This window comes from Protopterus annectens, chromosome 7.part0 (assembly GCF_019279795.1).
Source record: "Protopterus annectens isolate FY-2018-M chromosome 7.part0, PAN1.0, whole genome shotgun sequence".
NCBI classification, from domain to species: domain Eukaryota; kingdom Metazoa; phylum Chordata; order Ceratodontiformes; family Protopteridae; genus Protopterus; species Protopterus annectens.
Window position 1 is genome coordinate 1,254,800,618 of NC_056739.1, and position 21,080 is coordinate 1,254,821,697.

Below are 21,080 nucleotides of genomic sequence, written 5' to 3' on the forward strand. Positions count from 1 at the left end.
CAACAATTCCATCACCAAAGATATATCGTGGCAAGGGGCCTCATGTTTCCTCATCATATGAGCGACCCATTCAATACCGATGTGGTGCGGAATACAAGTATATAAGTCTTTAACGTCTATTGTTAACAGATTGTGACTAGGACTAAACTCCAAGGTATTAATATTTGCCAAAAATGACCAGGAGTCTTTACATATTTGTACTTCACACAACACATATTTCTGTAACATGGTGTCGATCACTTTAGCACACACATAAGTGGGTGATCCATGACTATCAACAAGGGGCCTCATAGGGGGATTTAAGAGGTCCTTGTGAATTTTAGGGATGCCAAATAAACATGGATATACTCGGAACAATGTTGTCATATAATTGAATAATTGTTGGTCTAACAATGAAACAAATGCTAACACAAGTTTTCATCATATTGTAAATCAGAGTGACAGTCAATTGCCTGCTGAGCTAAATTACGAAATGACTAATTCCCTCACAGATACTGTGCCTTTCGACTCTGAGGTACCACCATTAAGGAGGAGTGAGAGACTTCAGAATGGACCTCGTGTAATTTATAATAACTTTAGGCAGCAACATCACATGGGTCCTACTGATAGTCAGGATTTTCAGCAGGTGAATTACTCTGGTGCAAGACCGAAACAACAAAGGAATTTTCACAGCAATAAAACCAAGCCCAAAACAACAAGGAACATGAAGTAATCTATAGGGAGGAATCTCGTGGTGAGGCAGTAATAGCCCTTACCGAGTCTTCCTCCTGGCTTCAGGTTGTGTCATCAAGTGAGTTTCTTTGTTCTAGTGTTAGTTCAAACTCCCTTGTTTTTGATGATGATCTTGAACTGCAAGTCAATGTGTCAGGTCCATGTATTATTTTAAATGAGAACCAGGACTTTAAAGTTTACAATTTTTCTTCTTGTCCTATTTCTCCTGAACTGGTTAATTTGCTGGCAAAAGGTTATACATATGTTCCACAGCAGCGAATGGATTTAACTAAAATGATTGTAGAGCTTAAATTCTACACAAGGAAATTGAATTTCCAACTTTTATTTGGTAATAACATTGGTCTAGAAGCAAGGCAACATTACCGTATTCCCAGCACGTTTAACCCCCCATTACATCTGGTTATTCAATCATTTGAGGCTTTATGTGAACTAGATTTTAGATTTTTAGCTAGACAAAGGTTATCTAGCTATGGCAAGTTTGTACTTTATAATGATGAGCGTGATTTAATCAGGTTTATACATACACAGAATATCCGGATTTGTAAACCTGACAAGGGTGGGGGTTTAGTAGTCTTTGATGTGGATAATTATAATGACCGAATCATAGAACTACTTAGTAACGAGGCATATCAAATTAGCTCTAGATCTGAAGTGAATAGGGCATACAATTTAGTTAAATCCTGCATCAATGATCTTTTTATTGAGGGTCGAACAGACCAACAATTATTGAATTATATGACAACATTGTTCCCAATATATCCATGTTTGTTTGGCATCCCTAAAATTCACAAGGACCTCTTAAATCCCCTATGAGGCCCCTTGTTGATAGTCGTGGATCACCCACTTATGTGTGTGCTAAAGTGATCGACACCATGTTACAGAAATATGTGTTGTGTGAAGTACAAATATGTAAAGACTCCTGGTCATTTTTGGCAAATATTAATACCTTGGAGTTTAGTCCTAGTCACAGTCTGTTAACAATAGACGTTAAAGACTTATATACTTGTATTCCGCACCAAATCGGTATTGAATGGGTCGCTCATATGATGAGGAAACATGAGGCCTCTTGCCATGATATATCTTTGGTGATGGAATTGTTGGACTTGGTTTTATCTAACAATTTCTTCATTTTCAACCAACAATTTTATCTACAGAGAGTGGGGTTGGCCATGGGGTCCCCTTGTGGTGCCAGCGTGGCCAACCTCGTCATGGCTTACTGGGAATCGGAGTATGTGTTTAAAAATCAAACTTACGTTGAACATGTTGCATATTATACTAGATATCTTGTTGATATTTTTGTTTTATTAAATGGGGATGAACAAGTAGCTAATACTTTATTAGAGGTTTTCAACAGTTCAACTGAGTTTTTAAAATTTACGTCCACCTTTAATTCTGTGTCAATATCTTATTTAGATATATTACTTACTAGGAACACAGAATTGAAGTGTTATACAGCTAAAATATTTCGTAAAAACACATACTCGAACATGTTCCTTCACTTTTCGAGCTGCCACCCTTTTCATCAGAAAAGGGCGGTTGTTAAAGGGCAACTTGTTAGGGCAGCCCGGATTTCTACTCAAGTTGTAGATTTTGAAGATGAATGTGAATTTTTGAGAACGGCATTCATGCATAAGGGTTATCCGGGAGCTATGCTGGACGACTTAATGGAGGAAGTCAAGATGAAAAGGGTTAATCATATTTATGTACCATTGTTGGTAGGGAGAAGTGTTCTACCAGTCGATGACCCTATTTTTGAAGAGCCGGTTCATCTTTCTATGGGTGTTAAGCCTACTGTTCCAGGTTTTGACAATGTGGGCAGTAGTTTTATTACTACATTTTGTATGCAGAGCAGTTCTTATATTAATGTTATTAAGAAAAATTGGGGACTGTTTAGATCTAACCAAAATTTAATGAATAAACTTGGTGAGAGTCCGAGAATTGTTTTTAAATGAGGCATGAATTTGAAGGAAATGTTAGCAAGTAACCCAGTTCGTTTTGTCAAGACACCAGGCATGGTAAAATGTGAGGCTTGTAATATGTGTAAACATATAGATTTAACTAACTTTTTTACTGTCAATAATTGTAAATATAGATTACAGGGGAAGTTTAATTGTAATTCAAAAGACATAGTATATTTGGCTAAGTGTATGTGTTGTTCTGCTTTCTATGTTGGCAAGGCGGAGCGGAGGCTTCATGAGGGGATATACGAACATATTTATGCTATAAGTATCAGTAATGTGTTTTATTAATGTAAATTATTTAGTTTAGTTTTATTTTAGTAGTGAACATGAGTAATAGTTTTATATAAACACATCACTTGTTCTTCATTTTTTATCTTTATTATGATTGGGATGGTTTTGCTTTAAGCAGTTAAGGCAACTTAATTGATGTATTAATCATCCCGCTTTTTTGTGCTGGTTGTACTGTTTAAATGGAGCTGGTGTTCTTTTTAATGTATTCTGATGAAGTCTGCTTTGTAGCAGACGAAAAGCGCTTAAATTTATTAAATAGAGTGTGGTCGCCAGTGTTGCTTGGACTTTTTTCTGTGATTACCTAGTTTGTTGTTGTCAGCGTTTTACTGTGTGACTGTGTTTGGCCTGGGATGGACTGATGCCCCATCCAGGATGCACTTTCTCTTTGCTGGGATAGGTGTCTGCTTGCCACTGTCCTAAAGTGGATAAACTGATAATGAGAATAAATTAATCGATTATTTAAAACCATAGTTAGATTACTACCCTGACAGCTGCTCAAAGATATATGTGTCTTGAGTGTACAAGGCAACAAGGTACACCATAAAGCAATTATCATACATCTCCTACAACACAAGCTAACACATTTAGCATAGATGCCTGGAAACAGCGCATACTTAAATAAAATTCAAGTCATTTAAAATTATGTATTCCATTTGTCAGTTTTTTTTTTTGGAAGAGGATGAATAAGATTATAAAATACATTATTTGCAAAATTAGATAAGAAAATTTACACTTTTGGTCACTTACCAGCTGCCAGAAGCTGATTTGCAGTAGAACAAGTCTCTATGGATTTTCTGTGCCAGGATTCAACCTATTAAAAATTAAGTTACTAAATTAATTTGTAAGTGAATGTTTTGCTAAAATATATTACACTACCATAAAGTTTAAAATAAACAGCTAGAAGTATCACACATTCAGCATTCAGTCGTGCTGGTAGCTATAGACAAAGTGATAGAAAATCATTTGTAGAGCATTTCCTGATTTGTCTAATGTTTCATTCTTCTAATTTGTTGTTATTGCTGTGAGATAGTTGGACTTTATTATTTATATGCATTATGCCATCTGTGTACATCTGAGGCTTTTTTGAAATGCTGAGATGAATCAGCATTCCTGGGGTGATCATACTACCACATAACATATGAGATATTGCAGTTTTGCTCTTAGTATTTTCAAGTTATTAGGAATACCTTTCTGACAATCAGCACTTGTATTGTGCCCCAAAGTGTAACATATCAATAATGTTTGGGATTCTAAACATCTATAAGTCTATGGACCCCCCCATTCAGGCCTGTTGTGATCATCAGAGTCCAAACAACTGGACAACTTGCACTATTTATGGAACAAAAATTAAAGATTGTTATGCCCGTACCGTCCTTTGCAATGGGCTTCAGTGACACAATTGTCAAGATAAAGATAGTCGTGGAAATGTACTTTTTTTTTTTAAGAACTATGGTCCATTCCAACATTGTTTCTCTTTGCTAGTAGACATTTCCAGCAAATCAGAGGAATAGCTGTCTCTGTGGCATCCAGTTTTTGGAAAACTAAGGGAATCAGGTTATGCATAAATCTAAACACAACAGCTTTATGCAAAATAACTTAGGTCTGTGGATGACTCATTTTTATATGGCAATGTTCCATGAATAAATTGTAGTAATTATTTTAGCAGATCAATCATAGCACTGGCTATTTGGGTTTTTCAGCAAAATGTTTTTTGACTGGAATATTCTTTTTCTTTTTCTTTTTGGTATTTGCGTACTATCGCAACCACATGTCGGAGTGGCAGTTATTCGTAATCTTATTTCAAAACTAGTTAATCCTGCAGTGGAAAGGGAGGTGTAAACTCCAATTTTGTCTTTTAAGACATAGCTTCAGAAACAGGGAGAGGAAGAATGGCAAAAATTCCTCCCCCTCTGTAGCTTCCTTTACCGAAGTAACTGAATGCAACATTTGCTTAAGGCATTCAGTAGCAGCTTGCCAGTTACATCAGCTGCTCGGCCTCAACATTAAAGTGCTTTTTTACATGTGGTTTGTTAGCATTTCATTTTCATGTCACTTAATGTAGGGCTCCAGTAAGGTGTGCAATCCGTTAATTTTCCATGCAGTAAGGTCTTCTTTTGAAATTGTGTTTTTTTTTTTTTTAACAGCATTGCGAGCCTCTCTAACAGGCTTCACCTCAAGACAGAGAAACTGTATACATACAAATACATGTGCTGAGAACATGCTAGTAAGGAAATTCAGGAGTCTAGGTATGCTGAAATTCATTATGTACAAACGTGTTTGTACACTGACATGTTTTAACGGCAGGGTCATTAACTGCAGAAATGATCACAATCATGCTTGCCATCATGGAGTGTGCTTTATAACGCCCCCACACCCAAAAAATAATACTGAATTGCAAAAATGTTATACTAGAAAAAAAAAAAACCTTGCCTAATTACTAAGGAGAAACCAGAACATTGTGCAATATACCAAAAGTAAATGGGAAAAAGTGTTCAGGGCATATGAATATAGCAACAGCAAGTGGTTTGGAATGTGGTTGCGATAATACGCAAGTACCTTCTTTTTTTTTTTGGATGTTGAAATTTATAAAATGGATGATAGCTGGCTATGGGGAACTTATGTTTTTAGAAAAGACATAGAAAGTAGCCAATATCTTCACAATAACAGTTTGCAATCAAGTTCTGTACTTAAAGATAATAGTGATAGGACAGCTCGTTTGATGATCAAAAGTTTGTTCGCAATTAACAGTCCTTGTTTAACTTTAGTTGCAGACATATTTGCTGAAGTTGTAAAAAAATAAGGTTGGAATGTTCAGTCCCACTATTTGTAACAATATTAACAAAAATGTAAATATACTACATTTAGTAAGAAAAACTGTACATAGGAATTACATGTAGGTTGATGCTTAAAAATACAGGAAATCATTAAGAAAAACTGGAAGATGATACAAGGGGATACAGAATTTACTAAGACAGAAAAGACAACATAGGTTTCAGTATAAAATAAGTGTTAATTTGAAGGGCTTGTTTGAAAATTTTAAAAGTAGTAATAGGAAAAAACTGTTCTGAACAAAATAAAAGGAACATGAGATGTGGCATATGCTTAGTCCTCAAATTAAGTATAAATTTATGATAGCAGGTTATATAGTGATCTGGATCATCATAACTGTGAATTGTCATTTGTGGTATATGTAGAACAATGGATGGTGTGTAATCATTTCTGCATGGGTAAATCCACAGGAAAACTGAGGCGGGGGTGCTTGGACATACCTATGCAGTTGCTAAGAAACACACAGAAACTTAACTTTACAGACATGCTAATAGCTGCTGCAGTTACAAAAAAGAAATGTATTTCTTGTGTTTTGGAAGGAACCAACTGTACCTTTTGGGAAGAACCTTGAAGGTAGACCTATATATATATATATATATATATATATATATATATATATATATATATATAAAACTTACATTGGCAATTAATTTGGGGGTTGATATACCTCCTAGTCTCAGTGATGTACTGTGCATAAAGGGGCCAGTGCTTAAATCTATGTCTTTAAAACAGTGACCATAGTTTAAAATTTGTTTTTTTTTTTTTTGACATTAGAGTTCTTATTGTATAGAAGAACATATATTTAATAAACTACCACAGTTTCCCCATAAATGGAAGATACATAACCTTACATTCTCTTGGACTTGTGATTTTATCGCAATTCAGTTCATTTACAATATCTACCATTAACCTATATTATCCCAGTTCTCCATCTATGTCTCTCTCCCATTCTGTATTTCCTTTACATTGTCTTATCTGTGAAATTATAAGCTTTTAACCTATATCCAACTCACTCACTTCTTATTTGCATTATTAATCTGACAAAATTTACTAGCTTATGTGCACCTACTGCATGCTTTTATTTTTATTTTTGAAATTAAAAAGATCCAATGTTTATTTTTGTCCAGTCAAACAAATGGGACATTGGATCTGACTCTGAAGCTTCTTTTAGTTCCAGGGCTCTGACTCCTCCCCAACCCATAATTCTCTGTACTCTAGATTAATACTGCAGATCTGGCCACCTGAGACTTTGGACACTTTCTCGAGTGCACCTTTGTTATGCATTAAGAAGTGTATCCTTTTCCTCAAATTACTCCTTCCCTACAGAGAGTTCTTTGAATTCTATAATTTTTCAAAATTTTTTTGCATAGATTTAGGGTGTTATGAGATAGGTTTGTAGTTCAGTAGGAACAGTAGTAAATTAGTATAGTTAGACAGTATAAAGGTTTGTCAGTGATTCCGATGGTAGTAATCTGTTTTTCGCTGCTTTTCTTTATTATAGAGTGTTATTTCTGTTGCTGCTGTTAGATTATTTTGTTGCTGTTTTCTTACTATGCCATGTCAGATTCTCAAGGTTTTAAAACGTGTTCACAGTGTGAGTACAAATCACCTCCTCAGGATCCAGACCTGCTCTCTATATACTGCCCAAGCCCTTCCCATCTAGACATGGATTATTAGTACTGTGCATCTTTCAGTGCCATGGCCCTTTGGTCCTAAAGGGAAAAGTTAATTGTGAAAGGTTGGCTCCCTTAACAGTCAGAGACTTTGGCTACTTCAGGTTTCTCCTGTTCAGTGTCACCATCAAAAAGGATTGAAAAGGTTAAAGTCATAGAAAAGGCCAAGGAAGGATAAAGACAAAGAGAAGGACAAGTGAGATAAGGTTGAATAAAGGTTTTCAGATTCAACCAGGAAATAAATTCTGGATCCAACAGTACTGACTGGACTGGATCTGAAGTTGGCTAGGAGGTCAAAACTTTCAGATTCTCAGGTACATTCCTCTTCCCCAATTATCACCAGAACATGTGAGTGTGGAACTATATTCTCCAGTCCTTTAAGAAAGAAGATTTTCCATATCAACCTCTGTGGCTTCCTCCTCCCAGTTATTCTGGAGTCTCACTGAGCAAGATGTTGACAAGATGATAAGGAAGTTTCTTAAGACTGAGATCCAACTTAGTGTTCTCTTGGTACTACCCACTGGGTCCATACTGAGTATTGGACCACCCTATCTTCCTTTTTTTCCTCTGGTACTGATCTACCCTACTCTAGCACTGGTCACCTAAGTTCTGTCCTGCACTGAGATACCTTTACTGGGTTCGACAGTTGTAGTTACTTCACCTCCAACAGCATCCCTCTCTCAAAGCCAAAGCAGTCAGATCAGGAAGAGACTCTGAGCTGAAGCTCTGGAACCATGGTTTGAGGGAGGGTTCAACCCCAAAATTATTGGTGCCATGCCTACTTCTCTGACAGCTTGGATCCAAGATCAACTTTGGGAAGGGGAGCAATGGATGCATGTTGTCCTTGGAAAGGGGCAGGTCTTTAGAGCAAATTGCATCCTTGGCTTTCAAGGTTTTTCATAGGGTCTTAGCTATGCCTAAGGAGAATACTGTCTCCACCAGTTGAGTGGCTCCCAAACCCCAAATGGACTCTTACTCTTTTTCCTCTTATTGTCCTGCTGCAAACTCCTGAGATTTCATGCAATATCAGCTCCTAGTCTGACTCTGTCCATTCAGATCCTCCCCCACAATTGGTACACAAGCAGACTTGCAAACAGAATCACATAGATCATCCCCAGAATCTTTCAAGGAAGACACCAATTTGGATCAAGGTGAGGGGTCCCCCCACTCCCTCTCAGATCATCTCACATTTGCTGAAATCCTTGAATTGATGAAGCAGAGAGGGAGATGGTGTACCCAAGATCCCACACTCAATAAGTCTGTGTTCTTGAAGATTTTTGTTTCTGACTCAACATAGTCATGGTGGTATTATTTTATTATTATTAATTGGTCTTATGATGCAGTGGACTTGGAAGGACCCTAATGTGGTGGAGTCTATTCTAAACAAAGCAGATAGAATTTTGGCAGCTTCCAAAGATAGAAAACACTGGAGCAAAGGCCCTCCAGTGGATGCTATACTGGGAGCAGTGGTCACAAAAAAGGAATTATCAGAAGAAAGTTCCCATGTCCATCCCCCTAACAGGTAGTCTAGGTCAAACAACTAGTAAAAAAGAGAAAACTATTGAAAAACAGTCCACAGGCAACCTTGTAACCAGCAAGTAAGTTGAATATCCACAAAAAAAGCGTTTTGTAACTCCTGTCACAGCTTCATCAGAGGTACAAAGAAACAGTTTCAAAATGCTCATATTATATGTTAAAAACAGGAAGTGAGCAAATAGTCATCATTTCCTGATAAGTGTATGTATTTTTTTAAAATATCAATTCATTTTTAAAAAAATTTTTTTACAACACTCTAACACATAAAATAACTACAGTGTCAAAACCTACTACATCAATAATAAAATGTATTAATAATTCATGTCTAAATGTAAACAAATATATTTTTAAAAACTCATTAGTGTATTTAAAAGTATACAGTGAAAAAATACACTCGATAAGAAATATGTCATACGTTAATCAGATTAATAATAAATATAAAAGTAATATACAGAACTGCTGAAATGTTGCAGTTCTCATTCAGTCAGGTCTGAATGCATCTAATTTTAACTGCCATTCCAGTTCTGAATTTTCAAGAATTAAAGAGAAAGGGCCACCTCTTATAGTAGAAGCTACATGGTCAATACCCATAAAACTGAAGTTGTGTCCTGGGTTAGAATTGACATGTTTAGCTAGTGCATTTTCCAACAAGATATTTTTTTTGAGTGCTGGTAAATTCTTTCTTTATGTAAATGACTGATTTTGTTTCACAGGTAATCTTATGATGGATTTGGTATTTTCTATCCCTCACCGTAAATGTATTTCCTGTTCTAATTAATTTGCACCAGTTACAAATAATATTTTTAGTGATCCCTTTAGTCTATTGAAGGTGCTGGAAACAGGTCTACATTGCAACAGTTCTTTAAGCTTCCTTTATAAATAACACACTCCTAACCTATCTAGTAAGGGGAGCTAGTTATGAAATGCCAATTTTAAAATTATAGACCATATATTTTGAGAATTCAAATTAAATTTAGTAATAAAATTCTAAAATATCCACATCAACATCGGTAAAAGTGTGGGTATTATGAACCTGATCTAACAAAGGTTTGTAAATCCCTTCCACTCGTTTAGAATCGACTTCATTTATTAACTCCTCCAATAAACTTAACGGGTGTCCACGATTGATAAATAAATCATTTAGGAACCGGCATTCTTGTCTAAAATCTTCAAGTGTACTGCACATCCTTCCTGCTCTAACAAGTTGGCCCTTAACAATGGACCTTTTTTAATTTACATTTAGACATGAATTATTAATACATTTTATTATTGATGTAGTAGGTTTTGACACTGTAGTTATTTTATGTGTTAGAGTAAAATGAATTGATATTTTAAAAAAATACATGCACTTATCAGGAAATGATGACTATTTGCTCACTTCCTGTTTTTTGAAACTGTTTGTACCTCTGATGAAGCTGTGACAGAGCGAGTTAAAAAAGCTTTTTTTTTGTGAAATAACTCTTGCGTTAAGGATATTCAACTTTTTAGGTAGTCTAGGTCAATGAACAGGTTTGGGAAATAGACTTATGCTTCAGCAATGTTTGCTCTCTGACAAATTATTAGTATATGTAACTAGATTCCAGAACGATTTGACTAGGGAAATTTTCAAATCCTTTTCAGGTATATTACCTGTGGATGCTCAGAAGACAGTGGACTCCCAGTTATCTACCTTGCAGTCAACCTCCAATGTAGTATCTCAAACAAAAAATCTTCTCCAACGAGTAAGACAGCGGTGTCAAAATAGTGAATCCACAGCAAAGAAAAACACCAGCTGTACCACGGCAAGAAGGATTTAATGAAACAAAACAGGAACAGGTAAGCGCTTTCAGGGAACTAACCCCTTCTTCAGACATCTTGCAAAAATATCCATGCCCTTATATAGTATAAACAATTAAGCAATTAAAACCAATTAACTTTTAAAATGCAACGTCATAAAACATCTAACTCATACTAATCACATAGAAATATATAATGTTATGTTATACTCTGTATTTATATAAAAAAGTGCTATATATATGTATGCCTAAATATAAAAATTATATGCATATTTCCATTATTAAAATAAATATAGGTCAGAGAATTTAACATATGTATGTGAATCTAAACAATTGAATACATATCAAAAATTCTAACACTAATAATTATATATTAAAAACCCACATCACACTCTTGGAACAAACAATGGTCAAAAACAGACATTGGTGGTCAATGTTTTAAGGGTCTAGCTCTCAAGAATGGTTTCAGTGAAACCATGTTACTTAAACCTGATTTTTTGTCTGCATTGTAAAACATAATCCATTCCTGTTCGGCTGCCTCGGTATCATTGACCAAATTGCCACTCCTTAATTTCTCAGACAAAATTTGTAGGGCTAGGAACTTAAAATTATGGTTATATCCAGCATTAATGTTGTGTAAAGCAATAGCACTACTCTCCTTACAATGGGGGGTCCTAAATGAAAGAAACAGCATTGGTAGAGTTTTTAGTAGAATCTGGAATAGAAGTTGTCATTAAGAAAGAATAATTAGTAGAGCATATAAAATATAGCACTATAACTATAAGACTCAATCGGAGGAGGTTAAAAAGGATTGGGACAAAAGATTGGATAAGCAATTTACAAAGAAACAATGGAAGGATATATGTATGTCTCCCAAATATGCAACAAAGTCTGGAAGATTTAAGATCTTTGCTTGGTAGTGTTTACATAGGTATTTTTATACCCCAAGTAGAGTCCAAAGAATTTTTCCTCAGGTAGACAGCAAATGTTGGAGGTGTGATAGGGAAGAAAGAGGTAATTGGGGACATACTTTCTGGGAGTGTAATGAGCTGGCAGACTTTAAGGATTCCCTGTGGACTGCTCTGTTGGCGATGCTGGGTGAGCGAATTGGTGTAACTAAGGAAATTAATTTTTTGAGGTATGATACAGAATTGGACAGGCCTAGACATAGCTTGCTGAGTCTAATTATGATAGCTGCCAAAAAAAAAAACATTTACTAGAAAATGGAAATCAAAGTCTAAACCAACTTTACTAGAAGTAGCAAAGATAGTAACAGAGATAAAACAACTAGAATTGGGAATTTTCGAAAAGGGTAGGAGCAAATTACATAGGAAAAAATGGAAAGTGTAGGATCAATACATGCAGAGGAGGAACACGTTTTAAAAGAAGGCAGGAATTAAATGAGCTATGCAACAGCTGACTTTCTGACAATGACTAGATATATTATAAGTGATGTGTAATGTTTGCAGCTACAGTTGTGTCTGCATAGTTTGTAATGTATATTGTTTGCAACTGAGACTGTGTTGGTATGGTTTATTTTCATTTATATAAATGTAAGCTTGCCTATGTCATACATGATAATTTAATAAAGATGTTTCTTTAAAAAATACATAACATTTGGAGGAGGAATGAGGTTTAAAACAAGGCAGGATTTGAATAAGGTAATATAATGTTTTAGTGACAATGACAGGATAGATTATAAGCAATGTATAACGTTTGCAACTAAAATATGTCAGTATGTTTTTTTTTCATTTATTTAAATGTATGATTGCCTGTGTCATAAGTGATAATTTAGTAAAGATGTTTCTTGCTTAAAAAAAATGAATGCAAAAGGTATGTATTTACAATAACGGTGGATCCATGTTGTCTGATTTTTGTTTGGTTTAACCCCCCTCCTTCTCCCTTCCTAAATTGGCACATATGATTTTGGGGTGACCAGATGGTTACTACTCAATTCCTTGCCTATGGATATTCCTGCCTTAACTGTTGTCTTCTCTCCCTTTTCTTTATTTTTTTGTGTTGCTATTGTCATATGCACATAGCTGTATGGTATTTGTCCTACATGGGAGCAAACTCAATCTGAGGTATTATAGTGGAGTTCAGGGAATTATGGCTTGGGGAGGAGGCAGAGTCCAGGACCGAAAGAAGCTTCAGAGTCAGTGCTGTGGTCTAATCCAGACAGATCTGACATCCTCTCTGTTGAGCCAGACAAAAGTCAGACAGCATGGATCTATTGTTATGGTAAGTATATAACTTTTATTTATGCTCCATGACTCTGTATTTTACTAAATATGTTTTCTGATCATACAGAATACTGATGCATCAGGTTACATTTTAGGATCCCATTTCTGTTTAGACTTTTTTTTGTCCTTTTTTTCTGTTATAATATTATGTACTCACTGCTGTTAATACACCTGTACTGTTCCTTGGAGTTTCTCTCCAGGGACCTTGCTTGAAAATGGTCTGTCAGCTCAGTCAGGCTATGCTGGTTAATGATTGTAAACAAAATAAATAAATTACCCTGAAAAATATTTGTAAGCTGTTTCATTCAGCAGTTCTACTCTTTGTCATACTCCTATGAAAGGATGGTTATTGTGATTTTTTCATTGTCTAATATGTACAATGCACTTATTTAAATGATAAGTATTAACAAATATTCAAGTCTGATGAGGTCTATACCAATAGACAAGAGCACTTGCATCTATAGTACACTTGTTTCTAATAAAGTCCCAGTAAGGTCAGAAGCTCACTGTGTATTTTTTAATATACAAGCTTTTATATGTTGTATATTTTCTTTTCTGTTGATCATCTTTTATCTTTTTAAAATTAAAATAATGAATATAAAGTCTGGCAGCTGGTGCAGAGGGCTAATGCACTGTACTGTTAAGTTACTTCCTGTTGTGCAGGGTTGATTCCCTAAGCCTACTGTGTGACCATGAGCAAGTTACTTAACCAGACAGTGCTTTGGGACATTTGAGAATTAGGGCTAGGTTCCTTTATGGCCTCTTGGACTGCATATCTACTAATTACCTGTGAACCTCTAGATTCCAAAAATCATGCTCAGGGAATTTGGAAAGGGTTGACTTTTTCAACTTGATCAAATTACTTATACTCCAAAGCAAAAAACACAGCATCTATGGGACCGGACGGTGTCCCAGGCTGTGTCTTACATGAGCTCCAAGAAGAACTGAACCCTTACATTAAGTCACTGTTCAAACTTAGCCTTACTATAGGATATGTACCCAAAGAATGGCATACAGCTACAGTGGTCCCACTCCACAAAGGTGGTGCCACAATGGACCCCAGGAACTATCGCCCCATAAGCCTGACTAGTCTGGTCTGTAAAGCTATGGAGCATATTATCATGGAACTCATAAACAAAGACATTGGGAGCCTCCAGACACTGGACCCTACCCAATTCACCTTTGTTAAGGGCAGATCTTGCCTCTTAAACCTAGTTGATTTCTTTGAAACAGTTACCAAAGCCATAGATGAGGGCAAGGTAGTCCACACAGCCTACCTAGACCTCACAAAAGCCTTCAACACAATACCCCACTCGGGCATCTTAAATAAGCTTACCAGCTTAAATATCAACTCCTGTATCACAAGATGGATTGCAAACTGGCTCAGGGATAGAACCCACACGGTCAGAATTGCAGGTGCCATGTCCAAATCCAAACCACTTACAAGTGGCGTCCCACAGGGCTCAGTTCTGGGACCTCTCTTGTTCGGTATATACTTCTCTGAGGTTCAGGCTAACATAGGGGGATTATGGCTGACAAAGTTCGCAGATGACTGCAAACTGGGGGCCATAATCGAATCTCTAGCTGACACAAGCATCTTCCAAAAGGGTCTCACAGAGACGGATGGTTGGTGCCAGAGCCATGGCCTCGAGCTAAATGCTAAAAAGTGCATAGTCATCCCCTTTGGGAAAAACAAGATGCCCACAAATTACCACATAGGTGGTAATCCATTAAGTACAGAAGAAGTAATTAGAGATTTGGGGACCAACGTAGATAGTAATCTCTCCTTTGATAATCACATTACCAAAGTGGTTAGAAAGACCTTCTATATAGCCCACCTTATCACGAAAGGGTTCGCATCTAGATCAAGAGAGGTCATTGTGCCCCTCTACTCATCACTCATCAGGCCCATAATTGAATACAATGCCCCTTTTAGGATGTACCTTACCCGACACCTGCAGCAACTGGAGAGACCCCAAAAGTACCTCACCAAGAGGATCATGGGCTACAAACAGATGTCCTATGCAGCTCGACTAAAAGAACTCCAGCTCTACTCAGTTACTTACCGCCTATTCAGAGGCGATCTATGCCTGACGTACAAAGCCATGTCAAACCCAGAATTAATGGACATGCTCCACCTCAAAAAATCCAAGTCCCCTAGAGCTACATGCTCCAGGGACTTAAACCTCAGCACAAAAATAAATAGGACATGCTGGAGGGACAGATTCATTTCCCAGAGGCTCCCCTCAATCAGGAATAGAATCCCAATAAATGTTAGACATAGCCCCTCGCTGACCCTCTTCAAGCGAAATCTGGACGCGTGGATGGGAAATCACAAATTCACCCCTGGGATCTCTCCTGTGTCCCTGCTAGACAGAGGCACAGTAAACTAATCTTAAAGGGTACCTTCTGTGACCTACTTTACAGAGGTACAGTAGGCTAATCTAATAGGGAGGCAGAAGCCAAATACACTCTGTCTAGGCTTATAAATGCCCTAGGGCAGATAGCCTAGTATCTCCCTATGAACCTATGAACCTATTACACTGATTTGATATATTCATGTTGTTAGTTCCCATTGAATCTAATAAAAGCATCTTAAGATCTATTTTATCTGTATGTCCCATAGTTTATAAGATACCTCCTGCAGTAACCACTTTAATGTTGTACCAATAATGGAAAAAATAGGCACTGAAATATTTCAATGTCAACATGAGAAGAAAGACATCCTCATCAGATTCAATTTCTGAGGAGAAAAATAAATTCCATAAATTATCTTCATGTATTGATGCATTTTGTAAAGTGTAGATAAATTTTAAGTATGCAAAGTTCTTAAGTGAAAAATAACATTGTAAGACTTTTCCCATTTCATTTTCCAAGGCCTACCGTTTATATCTTGGTGTGTACTCAATGTTTTATATACTTTAAGGAGCACTTTCTTCCTGTGAAATATGACTGAATCGGTAAAAGCAGCTGACCAATTTATATCCTAAAGTTTAGTCAGTTTATGGAGTAAATTTTCCTAGCAACTGCATGTGCATTCCTTGGTAATTTTAAATTACATACTGTATCTTTTTATGCCAACATTTATTCATTAGTTGCACTATGCCAGGTGTTTTACCTGTATCAGAAAATTCAAACTACAGGTCAATTTTGGACTTAGCTAAAGTAAATCAATTTAGAGCTTTTTACCGAAACTACTTTAATCAGTGGTAGAGTTTTCATCTTTATTCATTGATCACACAACAATGGTAGAGTTTTCATCTTTCTCCATAGTTGTGTGACCTATGAGTTGGTATATATGTTTGAGGGGAGGCAGCCTTTCACATGAGAGGCACAGGTGAACTTTCTACCCGCAAAAAAAATGTGTCTGAGGTTTGATGTAAGTAGTTTTGGTGAGTGCCTCTCAATTTATTTGCTGAAACTGCTTGTGATGAGTTGACATGTATCCCAAACTGCAATAGGGATATGAGCTATATTCAAAACCCTAATCACCATTACTTTTTATATTATTTCATAATATGAAACCAAGGTAAAAATATGCATATATTAAAGAAGTTCCAGGGACTTGTTTTAATAATCCTCATTCAAAAGGAAGTTTATTGAAAGATTAAAATTTATGCCAGCTTTATGTGTGTGTGTATATATGTGTATATATATATATATATATATATATATATATATATATATATATATGTATGGGTCTACTTTAGTAGACTGACATTTTACTTACCCGACATTCGCATCGCCGAGACAAAAGGACCGACAAATGCAGAAGACCGACATCCAAAACACTGACTTTCCATTCCAGGTAAGTAACTGCTTGGCCATCCCATTGACCTCTTCCCCTTATCCTCACGGTAGTGTGATCTCGAAGTTGGTAGATTTAGTTAGGGGGGTGTGGGGGAAAGGACTCCCCCAGATGGGTGAGTTTATTGTTATTTGGTTTAATTTTTTTTCAGGATGGCCAAGCAGTTAACTTACCTGGAGTGGTAAGTCAGTGTTCTAGATGTCGGTCTTTGGAGTTTGTCGGTCGTTTCGTCTCAGTGATGTAAAAGTCGGGAAAGTGGACTGTTTTGTGAAGTAGATCCATATATATATATATATATATATATATATATATATATATATATATTTTATGAATAAACAAGTGAGAATCAACATAGTCTAAAATATGCCAGCGTTCATAAAAAATGAATAAAAGTTCTCCAGATACAGTGTATGATTCACCAAGTATTTGCTGAACCATAGATAGAAACATAAAACTTAAGTACACCCCAAGTCTCAGTTTCTTAACTTTTGAACTTTAGACAGTTTAAATCTGCTACCTGGGTATAACAAGAAACATATGTTACTGACAGAAATGTAAACTGAAAAATAACTGGAATAAGATCTAATATTACCGAAGGTAAAAATCATCATACGTAATGATTTAGAATGATTAACAAATATAGAAAATACTCAAAATTTAATAGACATAGAAATAAATAGGATATATTAGAAGTACTCCATTAGCATATAAACTTACATTTGTTATTCCCTATTGTAGATCATGGAAAACAGTTATGGAAACACAGTAACATAGAATATATAGAGCCAAAATGAACAAAGTATGAGAAACAGAATAATCTCGTCTTACTCAAGTTTTATATGAAAAAGGGGAAGAAGAAAATAATATTCATACTGACAGATATGTGCGTATGTATTTATAATATATTGTATGCATCTGAAAAATGGTAATATTGAAGTTTACTCAAATATAGAAGTCCTTTAACTCAAATCAAATGCCTTGGTGACAACATGGCCTGATTCCAAAAGACTTGCTCTAAATCTATTTATAGACAGACCTTACATTGAAGTAAGTCACTTACACTGAGAGCAAGTCTTCTGATATCAGACAGACTTACTGAGATCTAATCTTTTGGAATCTGGTCCATCATCAAAAACAAAAAACATGTACTATCAGTTCAGCCTAATGCCTAATCTGTCAAATGTTCCTTTTTTTGTATTTTCCATCTGCACAACTGAAGTACTAAGAAATTTTTTTATATATTTTTTCTTCCTGTACACAAATTTAATAGTGCAGTGCACTATCAACTTTTATATGTAGCTCTACTCCATAATCACTGCAGTTTTTCATGCTTACTGCCATAAAATCTTTCAGGCTGTTTCATCTCAACAACTGAGCTATTTCCCAGAACCTTGAAACTTCTTCCATTTGACTAGTACGTTGTTGCAATACACCATTTCCACTGATTTTCTTATACTCAAGTTATCCTTTTTCAAGTAATGATTCATACCCAGTCTTACTGACAATTTTAACTGTGGCAGTCTCCTTACAAAAATCTGAAAATTTGTTTTGGATGGGCCGATTCCAAAAGACTTGCTCTCAGTGTAAGTTGAACACTTACAATGAGAGCAGGTCTTTTAGAATCTGACCCACGGTGTAAACCTATTTATAAATAGGCCTTACACCAAAGTAAATCACTTACACTGAGAGCAACTCTTTTGGAATTTATCCCCGTAGGTTATACTTAGGACTCCTGCTCAGCTTGAGTTATTCAGTTCCAAGTTTCCTATATAATTTATGAAAGATGATTAGTGCCATCCATTTTTATGAGGACAAAACCCAAGCTGGAACTGAAGAATAATAATATCTAAGACAGCACTTTAATTAATATTGTTTCATCTTATCAGACTGCAAACATCAAAAAGGAAAGAACAGATTTATGTTGTCAGTTTTTTTTCAAAGTATTCTTTTCCCATTTGTGCCTAATGACCATCAAGCCTTCTCTAATGGGAACTTGCTTGTTTGATCCCCATTACCATGGAATTACTCCAGTAGAGTACGGATTGAATGCTTTTCAAAAGAACCACCATCATACAGACAGCCATGAGGGTTGTTTGTGTTCTCACCAGCATCCTGGCATTGAGAGTGCCTTTATAACCTAACTCTTCCCCCCTTTGCAGGGGGATATGATAGCCACTGCACTGCAAGGATTTGCAGTGCTTTTAGTCTTCAAGTGAATGCATTAATGAAGGCTAACACCAGGTGGTACGTTGGTGAGCAGAAAACTGCCTCCTAGGATGTGACCACAATGCCATTCTTCCTCTAAAGAATTGTGGCTGTGCCCCATCCTTCCCCCAGGAAAGGCATTCCCATTCTTCTCTGCCAGCTCTGGAAAAGGCCTGCAGCATTAACCAAACTTGGGCCAGCTCAGCTGTAGTTAAGGCTTTACATCTCTCTGTGACCTGAGCTGTAGTTAAGGCTTTACATCTCTCTGTGACCTGAGCTGTAGTTAAGGCTTTACATCTCTCTGTGACCTGAGCTGGCTATGTTGTTAGCATTTTTGCATGCTAGAATTTGTTTTGTCACAAATGCTGTGCTTTGGTTTTGAATAACAGTAGTAGGACAAGAGGATAAAGTAGGTTTTATGTTTGTCTTAGACCTTTTTCTGTTTTTTTTTTTCAGTTTGAACAATGTCAGAGTTAATATATACAGAAATTGGTGGTAAAAGGACAGAGCATCCAGTGGGGTGCAGGTGGGCTTCCAATTGCAAAAAAATGTTTCATATGATATGGCAATGCTTTTTTCTGCAATCACTTGAGAATGTGATCAATGTCAGTACTGCATATTTTAGTTGTAAGGATGTCTCAACTAAGCGAGATGCGATTAAGCATCGTAAATCTACTATTCTGATATTCTTTTATCAACAGCAGTGGCTATAACTGAACTATAATTTTAATAGCCTATGTGTAGACTGAACTGAAACTGAAATATGAAACATGCTCCCCTAACCTAAATCTTTTTATAATCAAACATAATTGATCATGCCTCATGGATAGAGGAGATGCAAACCTGGGATGATAAAATAACTAAAGTGCATTAAGCAACTGTATATGTAGTTATCATTAAGGTCATCAAATCCTAGATGAGTTTACCTTCTACGATATAACTGCCATTTGTACTTCTTGAATACTGAATGCATATAAGTTGTTTTGCTGGCATGTATTAATGCAAGCAATCTCTGCATGGCTCCATTACATAAATGTAATAAAGTGTTCAGTACTCAGACGTGAGATAATAAAACATCAGACACCGATATTTGAAGTAATTACATGTTTAAAGCATTTTTGCAGGGGGTTTGCCCCCCATATACCACCTGACAATGGGGGCAATGCCTCCCAAACCCATATTTTATATATTATATATATATATATATATATATATATATATATATATATATGTGTGTGTGTGTGTGTGTGTGTGTGTGCATATGTATGTGTGTATGTATGTGTGCTCGAGCAAGAGAGAGAGAGAGATTACTGTTTCTCTGAGTAAGGTGATTTATCCAAGATACTGCCATTTGATTTATTTATGTATTTGACATTTATCGACTGGGTTAGTCCAACTGGGCAAAAATCCTTTTTTCAGCAGAGGCCCGAGGAGAAAAGCTCCAAACATATACAAAATACAAACTAGAATGCAAATAAATGTTACAATAACAAAATGAAAAGAAAAACAGATTTTTTTGTACAGTCAATAAAATACTAGAAATTAACAGCGATTACAATCAATCTTTATCCTTTTTTATAAAAAGAACATAATTTACACATTAGTGATCATACTTCAGCATGCCAATTACTGCTCTCTCAAAAATCTTCCTAGCACCCTCTCTGCAGATTTATTAATATGCCTTTTTTTTTAAATCAGCTCCAAAATAAGAATATTCACATCCATTATCTACAACAGAACTGACCCAATTTCTGATGCCCATATCTTCACACTGTGTTGAAAGTAGTCTGCCTGATTCATTATATAAGAGATGTACAGACTTCCTTCTACATCTATTTCAGTTTTTAAAGAATATGTCAAAGTATACATTTTCTCTAACAAGTCTTTCAATCTACTAATATAGTTATCATAATGAATACAGAAATGTATAAATTACATGTGTCTGTACATCCAGTTCTTCAATATGAGACTCTAAGTTATTATTTATGTGTAGGGTTTGGTATGTTACTACTTTCTTCAGTGAAAAT

General features: G+C 36.0%; 1 protein-coding gene across 2 annotated transcripts in view; it reads right to left on the minus strand.

The window, feature by feature from the left end:
- Positions 1-21,080, minus strand: part of LCTL (lactase like) — a 499,576-nt gene that overhangs the window by 201,726 nt on the left and 276,770 nt on the right. For both annotated transcript variants that reach the window (XM_044077870.1, XM_044077869.1), the window contains exon 12: positions 3,732-3,795. In XM_044077870.1, coding sequence (XP_043933805.1) covers positions 3,732-3,795 — 64 coding nt within the window. The remainder of the gene's footprint in view (positions 1-3,731; positions 3,796-21,080) is intronic.